At 41.9% G+C, this 25,084-nt stretch overlaps 1 protein-coding gene across 1 annotated transcript in view; it reads left to right on the forward strand.

The window, feature by feature from the left end:
• Nucleotides 1–25,084, forward strand: part of Fmn2 (formin 2) — a 290,079-nt gene that overhangs the window by 53,858 nt on the left and 211,137 nt on the right. Inside the window, exons 3-5 of the mRNA XM_075989205.1 lie at nt 1,860–1,992; nt 8,019–8,074; nt 23,399–24,954. Coding sequence (XP_075845320.1) covers nt 1,860–1,992; nt 8,019–8,074; nt 23,399–24,954 — 1,745 coding nt within the window. The remainder of the gene's footprint in view (nt 1–1,859; nt 1,993–8,018; nt 8,075–23,398; nt 24,955–25,084) is intronic.

Consider the following 25,084-nt stretch of genomic DNA (forward strand, 5'->3'; position numbering starts at 1 on the left):
GCTCAGCCAGGAAGGTGTTGACTGCACAAGCAGAAAGGCCTGAATTTGGGTAACAGGCAGCTATGTGAAAAGCGAGGGGTGGCAGTGTGAGCCTGTAACCCTAGAGCTACAGCGGCTTCCCAGGGCAATCTAGCCCAGTCAGCATGCTTCAGCTTCAGAGAGAGAGTCTGCCTCAACAGTGTATGAAGAAAGCAGGAGATGAAGGCACTTGACATTGACCTCTGATCTCCACATGCATGTGTACACCTGTGGGCATGCACTTACACGCACACATGCGCGCACACACACACACTATTGTCATCATCATCATCTTCCTTCTCTGCCCCAGTCTGATCCACCTACTCGAACCTTTTTAGGTCCCCGTCAAACCCTACCAGGGGGCATTGTGACCCAGAATACTCATCCTGTGTTCAGTGCCCGTATGAGCAGTTCTTACTTTCTACACCCCTAATGTTGCTGTATCATTTGTCACCTACAACCTCAGGTGACTGGTCACCATTTCGTTCATTCTCTTTGGTCCATATATTTCCTATCTCCATGAGCTGTATTTCTGCATAGACTCTTATTCCTGGAATATGTAGCATTCTTTTCCATGATGTCCTAATCTGGTTTGGCTGATCCTGGACTTGAGCTAGAAAACATTGCTCTTTGGCTTTTGTTCTCTTGGTAGGAATTAAGGAGAATTTATGGTTCTTTAAGCATTTGGTAGATTTCAGTAGTGAAGTCATGAGGTCCTGGGCTTTTCTTTGTTGGAATTTATTTATTTTCAGTATCCATCATTGGCTAGTGAAGGTTATCTACCCCTTTGTGGTCAGTGTTCACAGTTATTTTTGTTTTTTCTCGGATACAAAATTTCTTGGCCCATTATCACCAATAACATCCAATGATTCCTTGTAATGCCCATGCTGTTGGGTATATTTCCTGTTCCAACTCTCATTTTGCTTGTGCATGCAATGTATAGCTCGTGTGCATCCTAAAGGGACTGGCCTTATTCTGAAGTCCTGATGATTAACTCTGAGGTATAGGTCCCCAAGGGAGCCATCTGGTTTGCCTTCTGGCATGAGGTACACCCAGGAACCTTCTAATTTTGTGTGCTTTATCTTGACTACAGCTGGCGAAGCATTCCTTTGCCATAAGAGCCCTATATAATCTTGCTCTTGCCAGGTTCATTGACTTCTTCATGCCCTTTCTTTCAACTTCCAATCTAGGTCTCAAGATAAGCATCTATTATTGTCCTTGTGGTGTCCATGTAGAGACTATCCTCTAACTTTCCTGCAAGTATTTAAACAAGTTTTTTAAGCTCTACATTTTTAAACAAGTTTTTAATGGGACATCATCCCAGTGTGGCCAAACATGCTGGTAGTTCCCACTGATGGGGAAACTGAGAAGAATAATCACTTGAACCCTGGAGTTCAATGCTAGCTTGGTAGATAGTGAGAGAGGACCTCCCTGAGAACCCCAAACCAAAGCAAGCCAAATTCACACCAACAGAGCTAAAGAGACATCATATTTAGATGGGTTAAAGACCCATTTTCAGGAAGTTGTATAACTTTGCATCTGGAGTGTCTCATGGCAGGCCCATGTAATATTTCTTCTTCCAAAGAAAGACACTTAGGTTTTACAATAATAATAATAATAATAATGATAATGATAATAATAATGACAATATTAATTGGGGCAGATTGAGAGAAGTGGTGTCTTAATGGTGCTATATTGTACAATGTAAAATGCTGTTTGAATGTTTTAGATGTGTCTGCATATCTGCATGTATTTGAGGGTTTTTTTACATTTTGTAATGTATTAGCCATTTATTTTTCATGATTGAATTGATTTCCATTTAAATACCTCTTTAAATGCAGCAAGACCAGCTTTACACCTGGGCTGCAGTTAGTCAACCCACACATTCCATGGACTACAACGAAGGGCGGTTTCCCAGGAGAGAACCATCCAGGCTTCCTGATGAAGAACACAGCCCCAAGGATGTTGATGCAGGTAGGATATGGACAGCCAGCTTTACAGAATTATGTGATGGAATGTGTAATTGCAACACTTGCTTGGGAGTGAGTCTCTAGTCTCTTGCAGGTATTTTTTTAAAAACATATCTCCTGCAGGCAACCCATTAAAATCAACGGGAACCCTAAGACAATGTTCTTATGGCCGTGTCCAAAGCTGCTGGGCTAGAATATAGAGAAGTAGTATATGTACTGGGATTTTCCAGTCATTTCTTCTTTTATTGAAGTTTAAGAACCATTGTCAAAAGACACCCACCCACCTACCAGGTTGAAACCCTACATCCTATTTGGGCTAAGAGATCCTCAGGGGATATTTTTCTCTATTATCTCTGAATTTCCTTGCTTAACATTTTCTTTGTATGTCTTAAACATTCTTTTATTTACCTATAAAGAGAACTGGGAAAGGAAAAATAGTGATGTAAATTACTTAAATCTCACTTTAAAATAATCATAGAATATTCCAATGTAATCCATATTTCCCTGAAAAATTATTATTTTTTCTTTTCCTTTTGTTGTCTTAAACAATTTTGTGTTCTTGGCTGGGAAGATAATATGAGACTAGCCTCAGTGTTATTTGGAAAAATTCAGTAGAATGATGGCTTCTTAATAGACTCCAGACTTGGTAAACTGAGCAGAAGTAAGCACCATCTTCTGGTATAGAAATGAACATAGCGGACAATGAGGACTACCGAGAACTCAAGAACAACAGCAATGGGTTTTTGATCCTACTGCATGTACTGGCTTTGTGGGAGCCTAGGCAGTTTGGATGCTCACCTGACTAGACCTGGATGGAGGTGGGTGGTCCTTGGACTTCCCACAGGTCAGGGAACCCTGATTGCTCTTTGGGCTGACGAGGGAGGGGGACTTGATTGGGGGAGGGGGGGGGAAATGGGAGGTGGTGGCGGGGAAGAGACAGAAATCTTTAATAAATAAATAAATTTAAAAAAAAGAACAACAACAACAACAAAAAAGAAATGAAGACTAAACGGAACAGCGTTGATTCTATCCGCAGATCTTTCCACATCAGGTTTTCATGAGTGATGCCATGGGTTTCAGAGCTTAGGTCTTGACCACCAGCACTGGCTCAGTGAAGGAGAGATGGCCGAAGAAGTTGAATCTCGGCTTGTTGTGAAAGGGCAAAATATAAGACTATAAACCTTGGGCTCTGCGTTACATCAGCTTTGTGACATTAGGCAAATTTCCAAACTGCTGTATGCATTTCCTCATCTATGAAATGTTAATGAGAACAGCATCCGCTGTGCAGCATGATTCGGAGGACTGCATGAGCTCATGTAAAGCATTAGAGTACAGGATCGAGTGCCTGAGCCAATGGAAGTGCTCAGCCTTGTTGCTATAATTATCATTAAAGTTATTTCATGATATTATCTTCCTCATATCTTCCCTTGAAAACCAACAATGACTCTGTCAATGGTTTGCCAGGCTTCTGTCCACATTTTGCACAGCGTTCCCACCCTCTTGTTTTTAATCTCAGTTTCTTGGCAAATGTATTTCATCATGTATTCTTTCAGGCAATGAACCAAATGGGAGTCTACACAGTATCCTGCATTTTCCTTTTTAAATGCCCTGTATTTTGGAGAAACTGTTTAGTATTCACTAGATGGCATATAATCCAATAGAATAAAAAATAAACACAAGTGAGTGAGAGAAAATAGAAAACTATTTCATGTAAGATTCTATTTACTATAACACTCACAGACAATAGTTGATCAAGGGTCCAGGTAGAATTTCACACATTACAATCTTCAGAGAAAAGAGAGTTTTGACAGATAGTAACTGAAAACCCAACATATGAATATTGGCATTGTTGGTTTCTTTTTTGTTTGTTTGTTTTGTTTCTTTTGGAAACAGGGTTCTCTGTGTAGCTTTGGAACCTGTCCTGGAACTCCTTCTATTGTCCAGACTGGCCTTGAACTCATCAAGATCCACTTCCCTCTGCCTCCCAAGTGCTGGGCTTAAAGGTATGCACCACCACCACCCAGCATGTTGTTAGTTTTGAAAAAAGAAAAACTCAGGTAAAGATTTTGACCCCATTATATGTATGATTATCTTTAGGCTAAAATGCTATTGACCGAACTTCATAGGTACAAATGCAATAGTTTAAAGCAATTTCATTCAGAGCCCTTGGAACAATGGTTTCTATCCTTTTCTGCATTTGCAACATTGGTTGGCATAATATTTTGATGCCCACACTGTATATTTTTCAACTTGTGAATAATTTAAAAGAATCTTTAGGTTTCTGGAAGAAGGGTCTGGCTGAGAATGAACTAAAAGTGGATACTTATGGGTAGACTAATGAAACTAGATCCCAGTCTTTCCATACATAAGCATCTGTTCTAAAAAGATCAGTGACATTAGCATTAGACCTGAGCTTTTGTAACTGTTGTGCCCTTCTTAGAGGCACAGGTTAAGTAATGGTTTTGAAGATGGCTTTCCAATACCTTAGAGAGCATTTTAGAATGAAGGATTGCTTGAAATTATAATCTGTACATTCAAGGAAAGTTTCAGCAGAGTGAGATGACAACCTTAAAATTAGAAAGAAAATCTTTGCTTTCTTTACACCTGATAAGGAGAAATATCTATAATATATAAAAAACTAAACAAAAATGAAAAAAGTTCTTCAGTCAATAAATGGACAAAGGAAAAGAATTTAAAATGGGAGATGTAAATGATGATTAGAGATACAAAAAAGCCCTTCAGCTATAGGGAAGTGTACAGGAAAACTGTGCAAATATTCAGTTTTATCCCAATCACAATTGCTGACTTCATGAAAATATGATTAATAAATCATAATGAGACTGTAGGAGGGGGGAAGGAACATTGTTCACTGTACTGGGGATGAATTAAAGCAATTGTATCTTTCACAGTGTGTGGAGGGGAGTAGAGAAATATAAGTATTACATGTTTTCCACTCATAGATGGAATCTACATTTAATATATAATAAATATACATGCAATAGGAGACTTGCAAGTGAGCGGAAAGGTTTGTTTAAATGAGATACTGTTGATAGGGGACAATACTGGTTAATTCGGAAGGAAAAGCAAATATAACGTTTTTTCTCATGCAGCATGTGTGTGTGCATTCATGCACACTTATGCACACACATGTTCAGTGAATACAGATGGGAGACTATGGTGAGGGATTGTAAAGTAGGATAGAAGAGTAAAACAGTGGCGTGTGTGTGTGTGTGTGCGCACATATATGTGCTCAAAAGTATCTTAGTGAAACCCACTATTTTGTGTGCTAGCTAAAGAGAAATTAGTAGAAATAATAAAAAAGATACAGATGGTCATATAGTTGATTTACACATAGTCAAAGAATTAATTTTACTGAAAGTGTGTCTTCTTAGTGGATGGAAGAGAAGTGAGTAGCTGTAAGGAAGGGATTAGGCATGCTCATTTCACTCAAGTCCCTCACCATTCCACGACCACGACACCAGCCAACACAACAAATACAAACAGGGTTGTCTTAAAACAAAGCAGTGAAGGTACAGGCAATCCCGGAGGAATAAAAATAAAACCTTGTGTGTGTGTGTCTGTGTGTGTTTGTGTGACTGTGTGTTTGTTCATGTATAGAGTGAGAAGTTGAACAGAAACTTTCCTGGGAAGATCTTCCAACAATGTCTATTTTCTGGCTGAATCAACCGTATTTGTTTAAGAAAACATTTTAACAGCTTAGGAATATCTAAGATGCACAAAAGGAACACAAAGGGAGATGGATCAAATGAAAAGAATCTAGGATGAAGTAAGAGAGTGAGTCTGGGTAAGGTCAGCTCACTGCAGTGTATCTCAGAAGAATCTGCGATATTTTAAGGTCATCAGAAATGGATTCCTTCATTTCAGAGTGGAAAGGGGAGCATGAGCGATTGTGTGCCATTTCACTTGTCATAAGGTTGAAGCAACAGTTGCTTAGGGAATCACACATTTTCTAGCCTCTAATATCCAAATGATGTCGCTGATGGTCCCTGTGAAGAAGGATTTTAGAGGTCTGGAGAGATGACTACATAGTCAAGAGTGCTTGCTGCTTTTCCTAAGTCTAGCGTACAACAGCTCACAACCACCTATAAATGTGAGATCCAGGGGTTCTAACACCCTTCTCTATCCTGCACAGACAACCACACACATGAGACTTTCACAAAACCAGATATACGCATGCACACATAAATCAAAACAAAGACAAATCTCAAGAGAGATGTTGTGTGGTGTACTGCAATGTGGTATCACTGGCCCATTTCTGTGTTTTCTCCAAATGTCTTGACACTGTTTAGCTAATGAACTAATGCAGGAGTACCAAGGATGCAGTGCTGTGCTCTGTCTCCCTGTGCTTGTCACACAATCCAGGGACAGAAGGATGGATTGTGTTTCTGAGTATTGGTGTGTGTGTGTGGAGGGGTGTGTCTTATATTTTCCCTTTTGCCAGCTAGGTCCTTAGTGGGGATATCTTTTGTTGGCAGGGATGAGATAATTCTACTATCAAAGAAACAAACAAAAACATATGGATGAGCCTATTGGAACATGTTAAGCTCTCGCTCCATTTATACCTGTTATTAGAATTAAATCATCAATCCTAAAAAAGACTACAATCAGAATGCATGCAATTTAAATTCTGTTCAGTAAATTATCTGCTTCTTAAATTAACTAGATTTGAATGAAGTTGATGTATTTCAATAAGAAAACATCTCCGTTCAAATGGAGATGCCACTAGTGTCAAGTTGAACATGAGGAGAATATGCTTGTTTGATTAGCTCGATGGGGTAGTGCTGTCTGGGGCAATTGTTGCATTGTAAAGTCACTTGTTTATATTCTGACACACTCTGACACCTGTTGGCAAGTGACTATTCCATGCTAGTCTCTGACTTTTGTTTCTAAAGATGCAATCTTAGCTGAAGTTCAGGGAATAAGTAGATTTCTGCCTCTTTAGAATTCATTGCTCCCCACAGCAAGGCTTCCCAATTCTTTAATGGTAACACAGTTCCTTGACTTGACAACGTCTCATTTGCTTTCATTCCTATATTCACTCTGTAACTGTTTTAAGCACTTGCTGTTAGTGAACACTTTTCCATTTGTACAACAAGGCCAGGAAGGCTGTGCTGAGGCTATAATGTTTATCTGAGTACAAGGAAAGCTTTTACTGCAGCCTCACGGTTCATCATGTTTTTTAAACACTAACTACACAAGATATCTCGGTAGCACTGTTGTGTACATCCTTTATGACACCACGGACAGTGACTGCTCTACTGTATTTGCAGTGTCTTGTATATAACCCTGCTCCTAATACACAAAAGACTTAGACTCCTGCATTCATCTTGCTAATGAGCGGGCTTCTCGTTTCTAAAATGCAGAGGATGGATGAGATTTTTTTTTATTTTCATATACTTACATTTTCACATAGAAAATACTCTATAACTTCAACAACAACAACAATCTCTATTTATCCTAATGTGCTTCCTATATGATGAATTTGTCATCTTGCAGAATCTCAAATGACGAGAACGGCTGAAGGTAGAAAATCCCTTCAGAATCCCTTCTTACTCATGCCTCCAGGTGACAGTATTTATCATACATCACAGAAAGCAGAACCAAATTTGTCAGGACTTCAAAGAGCCTTAAAAATCCCTTGCTTCAAGACTGAGGTGGTCTCATCATGTATGAACTTTCACTAAGTGAATAACACAGTTAACATTCTTAAGCAAGGACTTCTGGGGAAAACAATCAATTAGGAAAAATAATTAAGGCTGGTCTGCAGAGCAGAGCATCGGGCGCCTCCTGTTTGTGAAATATCTAATGACACAGTATGTGTCATCGTGTGTTTATTATACTGAAAAGCAGCCATATTCACATGCTGCGCTAATGGTTTGGAAAAAAGACTGGATATTTTTGGTACTTACTGTAAATAATACATATCTAGTGGAAGTTTTTGCTTTTAACTAAGGAAATGGGAAATTTGATTCTTTAAGATATTGACTGTCTGCTTCCTTTCCAATCCAGAACCTCAATCCTCTGTTTTGGAAAGCCCGAAAAAATGTCCAAACGGTGTCCAGCAGGTAAGAAAGCCATTAGGTTGGTAAATCCCCAATTCCGTTATTCACCTTCACACAGTGATTGATCTGTGATTGGCATTTCCTCTCTGTACCAGAGGCTGAGCTTCCCAAGCGTTAGCTCGCAGGGAGATCCAGCCAGGCGAAAGGAAATGTGCCTCTTAATTTATACTTTGCAATCCTATTCATCCTTCAAGTAGAACCATGTACAAGCTTTATAGATCTGTATGATTCTATAGCCAACCAAAGAGCTGGACACATCATTTGCTGTCTCCAGCAGAAATTTCAGGCCACATCCAAAAATTCTTTGCTGTGACATGTCTAAACACAGTCCCAGGGGTACCCCTTAAAACAATTTTGGCATGACCTTCCTAATATCTAATAAGACACCCTTCACTATGGATAGGAACAAAGCCTTTGTGCATGGTTGGCAATGACTGTGTCACTGAGCCCCCAAGACTCTTAAATGGCTTTAACGGATGAGACATTCGATGACATCTTTTTTAGACACTTTTATCTGTTATTATCCATGTCTGTCAGCCCCATTTTGGAGAGGCAGAGATGGGAAGAGCCTAGAATCTCACTGGCATAGTAAAATAGCTTCATTGAGAGACATTGCAAAGGAGGAGAATGATTAAGGAAGACATTGAATATTGACTTATGGCCTCCACATGCCTGCACAAACATGCTCTGACACATATGCAACCATGCATACAGATACAGAAATAAATAATTTAGAACATCCAGAAAGGAAACATTTAATAGAACAATGGCTGTGGTTAGCAATTACTCTTCTGGATGAACAAGGAACTGTGGAGCTTATCTATAGGTATTCCCAACTGTGCTTTTGACAGTGGTTTCATCCTACATTAGAAAATAAGCTAGTCTACACTGTAAGCCAACAGGAAGAAGACTGGTTCTATCTATTGATTCTGGTCTATGGAAGATGAGAGGGCTCTCACTTGAACTGCAAACTTACGTTGGTTTCTGGTTAATGGATAGTGGTATATGTAGATTATGTAGGACGTGGTGCTCTCCCTCTGAACTGGATAACTGCTAAGATTTGAGAACTCAGAGCGAAGAATCAGTTCTGTTTTAAATAATAAGTTTATTGTTACATTAAAGTGCTCTTCTTGGAAGTGAGGTCAGGCTATGAGGTTTTCTTAGAACTGGACAGGCCCAGGGTGCTCTACCACACACCAGCTAGGTGAACCTTTACTGTTCAGAATACAGCTGCTGTTAGGGACTGGATCATAATAACGTTCCCAGATTTCGGGTTGTCCTTGTTGTTTGTGTCAGAGGAGAGACCTGTACTGACTAAGTACACTAGCCATGCCTGGTGGCATCAACCTGTGGTTATTTAATTAGCTGCAATTGTGAAAGTGGAATAGTAAGACCAGCAATGGTAAACAAACAAACAACAAAACATTATTGTGTTGGAGCTAGATAGATGGTTCGGTGGTTAAGAGCATTTGTGGCTCTCTGCAGAGGACTGGGTTCAGTTCTTAGGTACTTATTCTTTAGCCTATGTGACCCTTACAGTAACCCTTTAAAATAGCTACCGTGTTTGCCATTTTACTAATAAAATGATATTTGGAGGAGCTAAAAACAACTCTGCTAAAACTGCAAAAGCCATAACAGAAAGCTAATATTTGAGCATAGGCATTTATTTCTTATGGATCATATGATGCTAAATTTTCCTTTTATGTAGATAATCTCCAGGCGACTGTTTGGTCCAAGATGAAACCCTGGATGAATGAAATGCGATGCTCATTTCAAGAGTTAGATTCTATTATTTTTGAACTATATATTTTGTAAAAGTCAGCTCTCCAGATATATAATAGAGATGTATAAACCTATTAATTCACTTTTGTCTCTTTCTTTTGAAGTTTTACTGCAACTTCTACGCGTTAAATCGTATTAAATTTTGTGTTTAATTGCTTGGCTGGGAGGACTTAATGGTTTCTGCCAATGAAGCCCTTTGCAGTTTGCATCTTGGTCACTAGAGGGCAGCTCTGCACCTTTGTTAATTACCGCTGCTGCTGGGAAAGGAATCCTCCAGGCCAGTTTGTTGTGTGTGGATGGTGATCAGCAGTGGTTTGCTGGCCTCTCAGGCGCTGCCTGTATATATTCTGTGGTGAGGATAGGAGATGTTCAGGACTGCTTAGCCAGACCTCCAGTGTCTTCCTCACATGTGTGTTTAGACACCTGTTCTCTCCAGTGAAATTCTATGGAATTTGTTGAATGAATTTTGAACATTACTCTGGCCTATATAATAATTCCAAGCGTCCAACATCCCTGGAAACAGCAAATGATCACGTGGTCGCTGTCTTGTGTGTGTCCAGATGGTCAGGTGCTTAAAGAAAACGCAATGGGTTCTCACGAGCAAAGAGATGAACAGAGCTACGTTCCCAGTGCTTCTGTTGAGAGGCTTACAGAATTCAGGGGTTCTTTTTAAAGATAAAATTACATTCTTCAGCTCTCAATGACTTTTCAAAAGCATTTCTTCACCCTGGTTAGCTTTAAGCCTCGATGCTTGAGACGTTTTTCCTGCCTCAGCCTCCTAGGTGTGCCGCTTTACCTGGTACTTGTAATATGCTCAGAAGACTGTATTGTGCCAAAGGATTAAAATGGAACTTTTTCACCTTTAACAACATCCTGCGGTATTGAAGCTACAGTGTACATGGAAAATCCTTCAGGCCGGACTCGGTTTATGAGCATCTTAGCTGCCCAATCAATACTTCCCCAGGATTTAGACAACGGGGCTCAAGAGGTTCAGGTAGTCAGGATTGGGGAGAAGCATGGATATTCAGTGGTGGAGGTGCAGGCACAACCCTGGTAACACTCGAAGGCAGTGTTTACCATGCTGTGCACCAGGGAAGACAGAACTTTCCTGGAAAGAACATTTTTGTTTTCTGGAAACTCGAAGGAGATCAGAGAATAGTGTAGGTATTTTAACATCCAAAAAAAGGAGGAGAGACTCTTTCTTCGGGTCTTTGTTGTTGCTTTGAGGCAAGATCTCACTACGTTCCTCTGTCTAGCCTGGAACTTACTCTGTGAATTAGGTTGGCCTCAAACCCATAGAGATCCACTTGCCACTGCTCGCCCCCCTCCCCAGCCAAGTGCTGGGATTAATGGTGTATGCCATCAGGCCCAGATCTTGTATTGGCTTTAAAAATGAAAAGCAGTCAACCTTGGGAAGCAGGAAGGCTGTGTGTTTAGCAGGATGGGAAAGAAGTGGATGCCACATGGTATTTTTGTTTTACTACAGAGTGGTGGGGACATAGAGATGCCAGGAAATTAACAGCTTGTTCTATTGAGTTTTAGATGGTGTAAAATCAGTTCATGTCACAGCAACACTGTCAAGGGGAGAAAGGCCCTGCCACTCAGGAAGCGAATCTGGTGTAATATTAACAGAAGAGATCCCCTGCTCATTAAAGAGTACTTGCCCATGACCAAGCATCTTCTGGTCTGCTGTGTATAGGAGATAGGAAGAAATGGGAAGACTTGAGACAACAGGGCTCTTTCATGGTAGCATGTCTGTTGTGTCTGTCATCCTTGTTCAGGTCTTGTTTAGGCATCCATCTTGGGGAGATGGTGTGGGTGTATCTTCTCTGATATTTTTAGGAGATGCATTCTCACCTAAATGTCCTGATCCCCTGGCTCTTATAACCTTTCTCCCCCTTCTATTTTCTGCTATGACCCTTGAGCCTCAGCTGCAGGAGTTATGCTATAGACGTATCAGTTGTTGCTGGGCACCACTGAGTCACTTGTTCTCTGTGTTTGATTGGTTGTGGTTTTCTGTAATGATTTCCATCTGTTGTGAGGGGATGTTTCTTGAATGAGGGGTGAGACCTATACTTATCTGTGGGTATATAAGGACAAATATTTAGAATGTAGTTAGAAATTATGTTGGCTTAATAAAGTAGTGGTTACATTTCAATTTCAAAAAATAAAAGTAATAGGTTTTTTAAAAACAAAAAACAAAAATAAAGAAACAACAGTTTATCTGTAGGGCTGTGTCTTTTCCATATATCTATAAACCAACTTACAAGATACAGTGTGACTGCCAAGAAACTTAATGTATGTTGTAGAATACTGGAGCAATTAAAGAAATTAAAACAAAATAGTTGCAGAGAGACTGTAATGAAGAATAGTTTCTTGGGAAGGTGATTCCTCCATCAACTTAACTTGTACAAGGGTGGAAGGAAAAGCCTTCCACAGTGTGGAAAGAAGAGCCTCACGTGGGAGAAGAAAGTGGAGAACAGGAGAGGGAGTGGACTTGGCATTTGGGGGGCTATGTCCGATTGACTTGATGGGCAGCTTAGCGCTCTCCTCCTGTGGAAACTTGACCTTTGCTTTTGGCCTCTGGTGCCACTGCATGCAACTGGACGATGATTGAGCCCAGAGCCCATTGTTATCTGGGTTTCAGCCATAGTCTCCTCGTGGATATCCTTACTTCCAGTCTCCATCCCTTCTAATCTCTTCCTGCACTTCGCCCCAAAGTTATCTTTCTGAAAACACAAATTTGTTTCTCCCTGATATCTGCTTTGACTTGTTCAAGGACTGCTCATTGTGTCTCTAAAAAGTTTCAGGCCCGTGAGTTTGACGTGCAGGGTCTCCCTCCTGCCATTGCTGTCCTGGCCTTATCTCTCACTGTCTCTTCTACAGATTCAGCTTGGTCCAGCAGAAACACATCTCTTGAAGACTCCATTATCCTTCATATCTGCCCTCACACGACCCTTCTATGCCCTCATATACCCTTTTATAGAATGCACTTCCACCTTAGCTTACACTTAGATACTTGTGTGAAAAGCCTCATTCTCCAGAGCCAATTTGGAGTCTTTACCCTGTAACTACTGTTTAGAATCACTGACTTTATGTACAGGGATTATTGGTACTTTTCTTTTGTCTCTCTGGTATCTAACCCAGAGCCTGGCAGACAGGGAAAAGCCAGAGAAATGCTTGCTGAATGAATCAACATATGAAGACCACACCAATGAGACAGAATGGGGCAGGTCTCAGAAGCACTCACGTGGGAACACTCACTCACGGGGGTATGGGCTGTGGAGCAGTTTTCCTGAGCACAAATCTCAGCCTCCTGGTATTAGGTGGAGACGAGTCAGAGCGAAACAAAAGCAGGCACTGACTCCGATGCTGGGGACAGATTTCCATCAGTGGTTGCTACTGCAGTGGGGAGACACTCTGCTGCGAACTGAAGGCAGCTTTGGATTGCACAGAGGTGAATATTTCAGAGGGATGAAGGAGGAGCAAGGAGGGGTGCTGCAAGGCTTGGGAGAGTCAGGGTATGACCATGACGATGGTTCTTTACTGAGAGTGAGCTTCAGCTCTTCATAGCAGCTAAGGTCAGTTGTGTCTGCTAAGCTGGCAAGGACAGGAACAACTGGGATTCTGTCCCATCTCCGAGTTCCAGAGACAGGCCTCATCTTTAGCTGCTGCTTAAACAGATAAAAGATGTTGGCAATCTTTGCATTTTCTCACACAGTAGCATTAAGGGAGAGCACGCAGTCATTCGAAGGATGTGGCCTTGAGACATGTTAGTGTTTGTTCAAGTTCTTTTAAAATAAGGTTGAAGCCACAGAGGAAGCTGGTTACAGTTTGGTCAAGAGAGGATCATGGTTAGACCTTGTTTAGTTTGTTTTCTCTTGCTTCAGAAAACTGAAGGTCAGGGGTTGTGTAATATGTAAAAGTTGGAGGTTTAGTTAGTTTCCAGGGATGGAGGCTAGAATGTCCAAGAGGGTAGCACTGACTTGTCTCAAGGACCTTCTTCTTTGATAGCAGGGGCCGTAGTACATGGTAAGAGAACTAAAGACTGCTCTTAGGACTGGAGAAGGAGGGGGAGGGGAGGGGGATGGGGAGTGGGAGGAGGGGAGGGAAAAGGGAGGCGGGGAGGAGGCGGAAATTTTTAATAAAAAAATAAAATAAAATAAAAACAGATAAAAATAAATAAAAAAGAGAACTAAAGGCCTAGCCTAGATCTTTCTTCTTTTCATAAAGTCACTAACTCACTGCACCCAAGTAACATCCAAAAGTCCTATCTACCCCCCCTCCCCCGAAGACCCCCCCTTCAAAGACCATTTCTTTTTTTTTTTTTTTTTTTTTTGTGTGGTATTTCCTTGGTGGTTTCACCATAGGAAATGACTTGACACTTAGTGTTAAAACGCTGTTGGTGTTCCCAAGTGTCAGAAGACCCTTTGGACAACCTTCACCATGGGCTTTGTTTCAGCATGGGCTAGAGTGTCAGGGGCCATCAGTTCAGTTCAGAATCAATAATAGGTCTTAAATAGGACAGCTTTCAACAGGGATACATGTTCCAAAAAAAAAAAATTGCACATGGATCATGTGACAAAATGTGACCTGAGGCTTGCTGGAGCCCAACCCTGTGTCTTCCTGGAGAGCAGTGGCTTAGCACTGATTAATTGAGGGTTTTTGGAGGCTTTGTTTCTGACAAGTTTGAAGAACACAGGTTGATTGTGTCTTATTTAATCCTCACGGTACCCCCTGCCATTGGAAGATGGGTAGTGGAGTGTTTGTCACAGTTTAAAGGCCAGTATTGTGTTGGCTTGTGGCTTCAGGCTGTAGGCCACAGTCTTTGTTTTGCTTCTAGGCCCTGGCTTGGTAAGACAGAGCATCACAGAGTAACAGTGTGCAGTGGAGCCAAGTGGCTCATCTTATGGTGGACAGGAGAAAAAAGCTACAAACCAGCTAGGTGGGATGTGAGATTGCCTTCAGAAACACACAGCCAGCCATGTCATCCAACCAGACTCAGCTTCCTGCACTTAGGAGTTCGTTAATCAATTAACCCTTTGAACTTGGCACCCGCATAATTCAATCACTCTTCAGTAGCCCTATGAATTAGAGATCACACATTCTACATAAGATCCTTTCAGGATCAACTATGACATGGGCTATCTTCATCATAAAGATCATTAAAGACCATATGAGCCTGTGAGAAGTTAACATATTCTCAGCAAGCAGAGGCCAAACATTACCAACAAGGAAAGAAACTGCCTGGCAAAGGAACCTAGGATTGATCTGAAGAGGAACAGGAGAACCCATCAAGAGTGAAGTTTTGAATTGCTGAGTATCTCAGCTAAGGTGTTATATGATGCAATAGGAATCATAGCCAATGACCAGGGTGTTGGGGGCTTTAACTGTGCAGGGTGCAAATTAATCTGAGTAACCTTGGAATCAACTGGGAACTGATTAGAAATGCAATTGAATTGCTAACCCTAGGGGTGTGGACAGCAGGCTGTGACTTAACAGGTCCCTGGTGATTCTTAGGAACATTCATTGTAAGAGACAGTGGCTCAGCCATTATCAGGTTCAAATCTAATGTTGTTAAAGAATAAGATACAGTTTAGATTTAAGGACAAAGGTGATCAAATAGCAAGAGCTAAGCTTTCACAAGATTAAAGTGAAGCAGCAACGAGAAGGAAAATAAGCACAATTAATAAAAACTCAGGGTCAGACATTGGGGTTCAACCTGAACATCTGAAAAGCAAAACAGCCAGCCCCTGGCTCTTACCTCGATCTCAGTCTGAAATGGCAATCCTGTCTCCTAGTAAGAATGATACTGTGTGTCTCAGAGTTCTCTCCCCCTGCTCCCTGTCTTATTTTCCTCTCTAGAGCTGGGATTAAAGGCGTGCACCACTGGGATTAAAGGTGCCTGTCATTGTGGCTACTGGGATTAAATGTGCGTGTCTTTTTAGCTACTGGGATTAAAGGTGTGTGTTACCATAAGCTGGTCTGTATGACTGACCGGTGGGACTGTTTTACTCTCAGATCTTCAGGCAGTCTTTATTTACTTAAAATATTTATTTTAAATATTTATTTATTTAAAATACATTTGAAATGCCACTATAGGAAGAACTAGAAGTAATCACTGAAGAGGAGAGAGGCAGGGGGTTTGGGAAATGATTTCGCTGAGTATATGTAGCCAATTGAGTTGCCCAAAGGTGAAGTCTCCACCCTAGCCCCTATCAAAGGGAAAGAAAATAAACAAAAACAAACAAACAATAAAAAACAAAAACAAAACCAGAAAAGAAACTAGGGAAAAATGAGAAGGTGGAATTTGAAGTTGTATTAGCCGAGAGATGATGGAGGAAGGTCATTGGTTAAATTAAAAGGAACTGCCTTGGCCCATGTTATTGGTTAGGACATAGGTAGGTGGAGTAAACAGAATAGAATGCCAGGAGGAAGAGGAAGTGAGGTCAGACTCGACAGCTCTCCTCTCCGGAGCAGACACTTCAGAGAGACGCCATGCCCCAGCTCCGACCCAGGATGGACTTAGGCTAGAATCTTCCCGGTAAGACCGGTGCTCACAGATTATTAGAGATAGGTTGATCGGGATGTGAGAATTAGCCTAGAAGAGGCTAGATAGGAATGGGCCAAAGCAGTATTTAAATGAATACAGTGTCTGTGTAATTATTTCGGGTAAAGCTAGCCGGGCAGGCAGCTGGGGTGTTGGGGACGCAGCCCCGCCGCAGCTCCTTATTACTACAGAGAGAGAAGAGGATTTTATGAAGAAAGACATGCGTAGGAGTCTTGAGTACTCGGAACAGGCAGGTTTAAGATCACAGTGTTGACAGCAAGGACATGGGCAGTACCCGGAGAGCAGTTCTATTAGCATGGCTGGATCTGAGAAACACTACACCACGAACTAGTGATCTGAATCTGTTGAAGGAGGCCGCTTGTTGGTTCCAGGCAGTTTGATAGCTCAGACCTGAAATAGTCACAGAGAAATCATATTATTTAAATCACTGTTTGGCCCATTAGCTCTAGCTTTTCATTGGCTAACTCTTATCTCTCAATTTAACCCATCTCCATTAATCTGTGCATCACCACGAGGTTGTGGCCTAGCAGCAAAGTTTCAGCATGTCTGTCTCCCGTAGTGGCTCCATAGCTTCTCCCTGACACCACTTTCTTTCTCCCAGAATTCATTTTAGTTTTTCTCACCTGGCTCTGTTCCCCTATGTTGTTCTTAATTTTAAAAATGCTCCAAGATCCCCGCGGCAGTAGGCAGCAGAAATGGCTGCCGGTCCTAGAGCGGCGGCCCGAGTGGCGGCAGCGGGCCATGTGGCTGCAGACAGCGGCTGGTCTCAGAGCAGTGGTGGCGGGCCATGTGGCAGCAGGCAGTGGGCCCCAGGCAGAGATGGCTGCTGGTCCCCGAGCAATGGCTGGTCCCAGGCAGGGAGACACATGGCGGGCGGGCAGAAGACAGAAACATGGATAGACAGGACAGGCAGGGTGAGGTTGAATGTTTATTCAGGGGGTTATGGAAGGAGGAAGGGTGAAGGGGGGGAGGGAGGGAGAGAGAGAGAGAGAGAGAGAGAGAGAGAGAGAGAGAGAGAGAGAAGAGGAGAAAGAGACAGAGAAGGGGGGAAGCAGAGAAGTGGGGAGAGAGGCAGAAGCGAAGCTGCCTCTCCGAGAGGAAGATGGAAAAGAGAGAGTGAGCTCAGGCCGGAAGCTGAAGATCAGCCTGCCTCAGCGGATGGGGAGGGGAATGGGTGTGGCTTGTCTCTTAAAGGGACCAAAACTATAACACCCTATAGCTCTGTTATGGGCCCAAAGCAGTTCCTTTATTAACCAATGATATTCACAACATACAGAGGGGAATCCCACATCATGAATCCATTGTATTTGATTTCCCCTAAGCTTTATTTTTATGGCATTGGATAGTAGCTGGGTGTTAGTGCAAGGGAAGTAGTCCTTAGGAGATGGTACTTCCATCCAAAGATAATGAAAGGAAAAGCACGCTATCTACAGTGCATGTTTTCCTGGTACTGACTGGGTAAAGGTAGCCATGTACTCTTCAGAGTATGGTCCAGCAGTCTGCCAGAACATTAACTCAGTAGCTGGCTGGAAATGCCAAAGGCATGAGAACCAAAGCAGCAGATTCCTCTCTTTTGTTGATTTGATTTCTCGTTCCCTTGCCTCATGGCCAATATATTATTGCTTCTACCAGGGTCCCTTATCAATGATTCCTGTAACCTTTACATCAATCTATTGATCATCTTTTACGTCAGTATGACATGGTCAGTTAACCAATGATTATTTCTAACTCATCTCCCTCCCATGCATGTCACATGTCTCATTTGTCTACCAGAGACTACAGATTCATTTTGGGTCAAGCACATTATAATTTTTAACAATCCATTATCCATGTTATTATAAAGGGTGATGGGGCCAAGGAGATGCCACAATGAAGGAACACAGATTGAGGACTCAAGTTTTGAAACTCAGCACCTAGAGAAAAAAGTGTGTGTATCTGGTTGTATGTACCCATAACTCAGTAATACATGGGGTGCAGAGAGAGGTTGATTGCTGGGGCATGAAGGCTACCAGTCTCCTAAAATTTGAAATTATTTGTGTTTTACTTTTATAAGTAATTATACTTGTTTAAAGTCTGGATTTATTTTCTATAGGATTTGGTTATTATAGATCTGGAATGCCATTGGCTTATTCCAGAATCTTAGGGTGTTTTAGAATTCAAAACATGAGAAATAGAATTTATATTATCGCTGAATAGTAGGCTACCTCTTGTGTAGATGTGTGTAGTGTTCTCATTTGTCAGTCAAGGGGCTTAAAATCAACAGAACTTGCAAATCTGAGGGAGGTGGACAGTGAATTACATGAATAACATGTCTCATCGTTTTTCATCATGAATTACATGTCAACATTTACAAAATCAATTTAGTAGTAACCTACCAGTGAGCAGTTTTTATATTCTAGACTCTGAAAGCATCTTGCTTTCATAACATAATAAAGTTTTAAAGATGAGTCCATTAGCTTTTCAGCAAGAGCTTGTTTGAGTGTATCTTGGCTTCCTTTTCGACAGTTGTAACCTTAATGTTACTGTAATGGGTTCTTTTCTGGGAATCAGATAATCTTAAACTTGGGAACATGTTTTTGATGAACATTTTATTCTTTCAATGGCACTTTGTATTTTGTGATATTCAAGTGTTCAAACAGTTTACAAGCACTAACCATCACCACCCACGTATAAGATTTGTTGGCTATGCGATGGCATAGAATTGTCCAGCCAAACAGGAGGGCCTCTTCCACTGCTCTTGATGATTTGGGGACTTGAAACAATATTTTTAAATAGAGATAATCTCAATATTGGTAATATATAAATGAATTGCTTTTTATATGGTTTCAATCAGGTTTATCTTAATCTGTCTATAAGGATATAGTTATTATAGAGATCCTTTATAAAACTGCCACAACTATACTTTGCCCTTCTTTTTAAAGTGTGATGTAATTTTTTATAGTGATTGCCAGGAGTATTGGATAAACTATTACACAATTCTGGAAATGTTGAAAGCATTTTTGTAAAGAAGTTTAAGATAACGAAATACATTTCTCCAATGTCAAGTCCCTTGAGAATCGGATGCATCCTCTAGTTGTACCCTGAGAGGAGGAAGATTAAGTTCCAGGCACTGGACACAGGGGAACAGACTTTTAATTTGAGGGCTTTTCATGGACCACAGAGTGCCTGGCAGTCTCTTAGAGATTAATTGTGGCTTTGTCAGTGGGTGGGCCCTGTAGATGGCCACTTCATGTAGGTCCCGAGCATAGAATGTTTGCTTACATGGCCAGAAGATAGCCATTCCTCTTTGTTGATAATGACCTATATTTACCATGTAAATTCCTTTAAAAAAAAAGATAACCCATAGAGAAATCAACTGTTACTGTTGACAAGCAGTGCGGCCTTCTCTAAGAACACAACAGGAACTGTTGTCATGGACGCTGCAAATACTGAGAAAGCCAGCCAGCCCTTGACGGATAGTCCCGGATAAGGAATGCCAGATAAGATTCTTTGATGACTCTTAGCTAAGTTGAGATCAGAAAATCTTATATACATTTGGCTACTCTATAACAGTGCCTGGGTGGCTGGTCTTTCTTAAGTAGTCAGTTAAGGTTTGAGAGACAATTACTCTGCTTCCTAGATGAAAAATGAAGGTTGTAACTCCCAATATTCCATGGAGCAAGTCAAAGATTGTCAAAAAGGGAATGTAAATTCTTCATAATAAATGGAGTTACCCAATTTTTTAATTCCATTAGGCAGAAATAGTGTAAGAAATAGGCAATTCTCTCATCTCAACTTTTCTTCCATTGTCTTTGTCTATAAACTTATCTGTATGAGAAAAAAGTTCTCTGTAGAAACATTCCATCTCTTGTCTATTAAGACCTGCAAGAATTCCTTAACCCTGTACCTGCTGGCACCATCCAGCTTACTACCATGTTTGTTATAGATTTAGTTTGGGGATTTTATTCTCCTATCACTTTTCACTGCCATATCTTAGCTCTACTTCTTTGTTATACACTTGAAAATCTTTGAAGCTTGGAGAATGTGTGTCTTAGTTATCTTTTTATTTAAAAAAGTGAACGAAAGACATAAAAATATGCTATATATTATTAAATAAAAATATGGATAGGTAGGCCCAGTATTACAAACCTGTAATCCCAGCTGTAATTCAGCTCAAAGGTTGAAGCAGGAGCATCACTAATTTAGAGACTGTCTGGATTACAGAGGAAATTCGAAGCTGTCTGAGAAGCATAGTGAGACTCTTCCTCAATATGGGTGACAAATCAATTGAGCAAGGGCTACTTGTATAACTCAGTGGGTTAACATGTATGAGGCCCTAGGTTCAGTGCCTAGAATCACCAAATAAATAAAATAGATGAGTAAATTCAATACAATATTTGGCTCAGCCTCAAATTCTCCCCGTTTGTCATCAAGCACCGCTCACTATCCTCTGTGCTTTAAATGGTAATTATAACTAGAATCTGACCTCTGCCAAAGTGAGTTTAGCAAAGATCTCATGATGTTTTAAGCCACACAGTACAAATGCCCCATGAGGGGAAATTATCCATCTTTCAGAAGCTGTAGTGTATCTTAACATCAGGGAAGGTGAAGATAGAACATTTGAATCATGTCTCATAGGATCATTTATTTACTCAAAAGTTTTAACTAAAAAATAATTTTAAATATGAAATTTATATAGCTCCCTGTTATGATAAAACTTTTTAAAATCCTCTTTCCTTCCCTTCATTACTTGATTCACAACTAAGGCTTTATGCACACTTGGCAAGTAGTCTCCTACTGAGCCCTAGCCTTGAACAAGTAAATGATGAGGTCCCTTTGCTTTTAAGTATTGTTCTTTTGGACACACTCACAACTAACTCTGAAACAGTGGTATATTTTCCATCAGTTAGGCTTTGTTGCTGAATGAGATGAACACAAGCGATATCACTGCTTAATAATAAGATGTTTTAATGGAGCAATGGGAATGAGAAAGTTCGAAGAATGTTCATGTAAGATGAAAATTTCAGCTTTTAATTCTGTTTTTTGCTTGTTTCTTTGTTTTTATTCATTTATTTACTTTTAGTTTTTGTGAGACATGGTTTCTCTCTGTGTGTAACTTTGACTGTCCTGAAGCTCATCCTCTAGACCTGGCTGGCCCTAACTCACAGAGATCCACCTGTTTCTGCCTCACAAGTGCTGGGATTAAAGGTATGCGCCACCATGCCTGGCTTCAGCTTTTGATTCTTAATTGACCTAGAGATCTGAACCCCTTGGAGTGATAGTCACAAATTCGAGTACAAATTGTAATCGTGTTCCACAGAAGCTTCAAGTTTTCGAATCCTTACTGTCGTACTCAGTGTGGCTCTCAGTATTTTTGACTTCCTAGCCTCTCTGTGCCTTCATCTTCTAGGTTCTGAAAATGTCACATTCTTCCTATTTCTATAAACAGAAGAAGGAAGCTTTTGGTTAGGTGAGCCAATAGTTAAAACATTGTGTAGAATGGATTTCGTGCAAGAGATTGTTCTGAGCAGTCCAGTCCCAGTATGAGAACTGGCCCCAGCATGCTGTGGCACTGAAGGAGGGAGACAGCTTGAGGATCACAATTTATTAGATACTTACTCAGAAGTGTGGGCCTGGGCAGCAGAGAGAGCAACAAATCCCCCCGATTACAGTCACAAGTAAAGTTGTATATGTTGGTGAAGTCAAAAGGGGCTTCATCCAAGTCAGAGTACACCTGGTTTATTTCACACTAATATCAATGTCAGGGACATTCCTGGCACTAGGGCCCAGCCATAAAGCTCCACATACCACTCCAGTGTTCCTGTCTGTTTAGAGTGTGCTGGGAAACTATTGAGGGAAGGCTGATGGGGGCGATTTAGGAGTAATCATTGTGTCAGGACACAAGATAGCTGCAGTCAGATCAAGGGGAGCCCTTACAACAGTCTGGTACCAGTTATCATGTGCAATCTGTTTGTTCTTGTTTGTTTGCTTATCTTTTGCTGGCTGATGTTGTAATTGAGAATTTTAAAATTAGCAAATATTTTCTGTGGCTGCTACTGTAATTTCTGCTGTCAGTAGCTTTTGGTGAGTGTTTTGAGTAGCTGGTCTTTGAATGTGAGAATGTGAATCTTTGTTGGAAGGACTGTAATAGCTGCTCCAGAGTGAGGTCATTATAACACAATCATTTTCCTTTTTATACTTTATTTTTCTAGATGTCTATGATTTTATAATAGTTTATTATATTTAAATTGGTGATGAATTAGTGTAGTTCATATGATTTAAGAATTGGGTTTGGAAAATTTCTTTTATAATTTATTTCCTGCATTTCATTCATCAATGAACTTAGACTTTCAGTCTCTCGTTTCTTTGTTTATTTTATGTGTGAGGGCACATGCAAGTCCAGGCATGCTTGTGGAGGGCAGAGAGCAACTGTCTGGAGTAGCTTCCCGCCTTCTAGCATGTGGGTTCTGGGGATCAAACTCTGCTTGTGAAGAGAGAACTGAATGGAGGCACGCCTGCTGCCTGCTTTCTTCTGCTCAGCCAGCTTTCTTCACTTACATACAGTTCAGAGCCCAGTCAGGGTGGGTATTTGCATCCCACCTTCAATGAAGGTAATCAAGACAGCCCCCCACCCCCACGCCCCATGATCACAGACAGACTTGATATATAGACACTTTCTCTGTAACAGTCTCTTCCCAGGTGATTCTAGTGTTTGACAAACTGACATTGAAAGCTAAGTGACACAGTTGCCCATCCTCAATGGCACTGTATGAAGATGAGACATACAAGGATCCTAGGATCCCATTGGAGGATGTGGGAGCCACCTTTAAAATTGGAGGGTGGGAAAGAGGATCGACATAGAAATTTCGGTAGACGCCTTCTTTGACAGGGTCTTTCTGGAGAGGCAGTCCCAGTGTGTTGAATTGCCCATTCTTCTTTAGATGTTCGGATTTTTCACTCTCTTACTAACAACAGTGCCTGTCCTTGTCTCTCAGGAACTTTACGATGTGAAGTCTGAAGGACAGGCAACTGTCATTCAACAACTGGAACAAACCATCGAGGATCTGCGGACAAAAATAGCAGAGCTAGAAAAACAGTATCCAGCCCTGGACTTGGAGGGCCCCAGAGGCCTTCCCGGACTGGAGAATGGATTCCCAGTCTCTGCAGAAGTTGGTCTGGATGCTCTCAGATTGCATGGGAAGGTGGCACAGCTTCCAAGAACTCTTGAGGCCAAATCAATACAAACTTCCCCTACAGAAGAGGGTGGGATCCTGACTCTGGCACCTTTAATGTCACGGCCGGAAGGTCCACCATGCCCACCTGCAGCTGAAATAGGAGAATCAGCTGTTCTGCCCTCACCCTCTGGACCTCAGACAAAGTTCTGTTCCGAGATTTCCTTGATTGTGTCTCCAAGGAGAATATCAGTACAGCTTGAGGCCCAACCAGCCATGCAGAATACATCACAGCTCCATCCTCTTCCTCCCTCTCTCTCTGGGTCTGATGGCCAAGGACTTCCCCTCCACCCTTCTCTGCATACTGCATTGGAAACCAGCCATGAACATTCTGTTTTGTCCTCCTTGGAAAACAGCCGTAATATCCCCCCCGCACCACCTCTGCCTTGTACAGAGTCCTCCAGCTTCATGCCTGGCCTGGGCATGGCGATTCCCCCACCTCCTTGTCTCTCTGACATAACAGTGCCTGCTCTGCCCAGTACAACAGCCCCACAATCTACCAGTCTACAGGGAACAGAAATGCTGCCAGCCCCTCCCCCACCTCCTCCACTCCCAGGACTTGAAATACCCCCTCCCCCTCCTCTCCCTGGAGTGGAAATACCCCCTCCCCCTCCTCTCCCTGGAGTGGGAATACCCCCTCCCCCTCCTCTCCCTGGAGTGGGAATACCTCCTCCCCCTCCTCTCCCTGGAATGGGAATACCTCCTCCCCCTCCTCTCCCTGGAATGGGAATACCTCCTCCCCCTCCTCTCCCTGGAATGGGAATACCTCCTCCCCCTCCTCTTCCTGGAATGGAAATACCTCCCCCTCCTCCTCTCCCTGGAATGGGAATACCCCCTCCTCCTCCTCTTCCTGGAGTGGGAATACCCCCTCCCCCTCCTCTCCCTGGAGTGGGAATACCCCCACCTCCCCCACTTCCTGGAGTGGGCATACCTCCTCCCCCTCCTCTCCCTGGAGTGGGAATACCCCCACCTCCCTCACTTCCTGGAGTGGGCATACCTCCTCCCCCTTCTCTACCTGGAGTTGCTATTCCTCCACCCCCTCCTCTCCCAGGTATGGGAGTTCCTCCAGCCCCACCTCCCCCTGGGGCAGGCATCCCTCCACCCCCTCTGTTGCCTGGTTCAGGTCCTTCCCTCTCCTCACAGGTTGGGAGTAGCTCTTTACCAGTACCACAAGTGTGTGGGTTTCTTTTTCCTCCATTGCCAACTGGCTTATTTGGATTGGGGATGAATCAGGACAGAGGCGCTAGGAAGCAGCCAATTGAGCCTTGCCGGCCAATGAAGCCTCTCTATTGGACAAGAATTCAACTCCATAGTAAAAGGTAACTCCAAAGTAAGCTTATCCCTTACTGTAGAACTATGTGGAGGAGGTGGAATTTAAGGTATACTAAGTCCACCTATAAAAGTTTCTATTTCTGACTAAAGGCTTAAAAAATATAAATTGAATCCATG

The sequence above is a fragment of the Microtus pennsylvanicus genome, chromosome 10, assembly GCF_037038515.1.
Source record: "Microtus pennsylvanicus isolate mMicPen1 chromosome 10, mMicPen1.hap1, whole genome shotgun sequence".
Classification (NCBI taxonomy): domain Eukaryota; kingdom Metazoa; phylum Chordata; class Mammalia; order Rodentia; family Cricetidae; genus Microtus; species Microtus pennsylvanicus.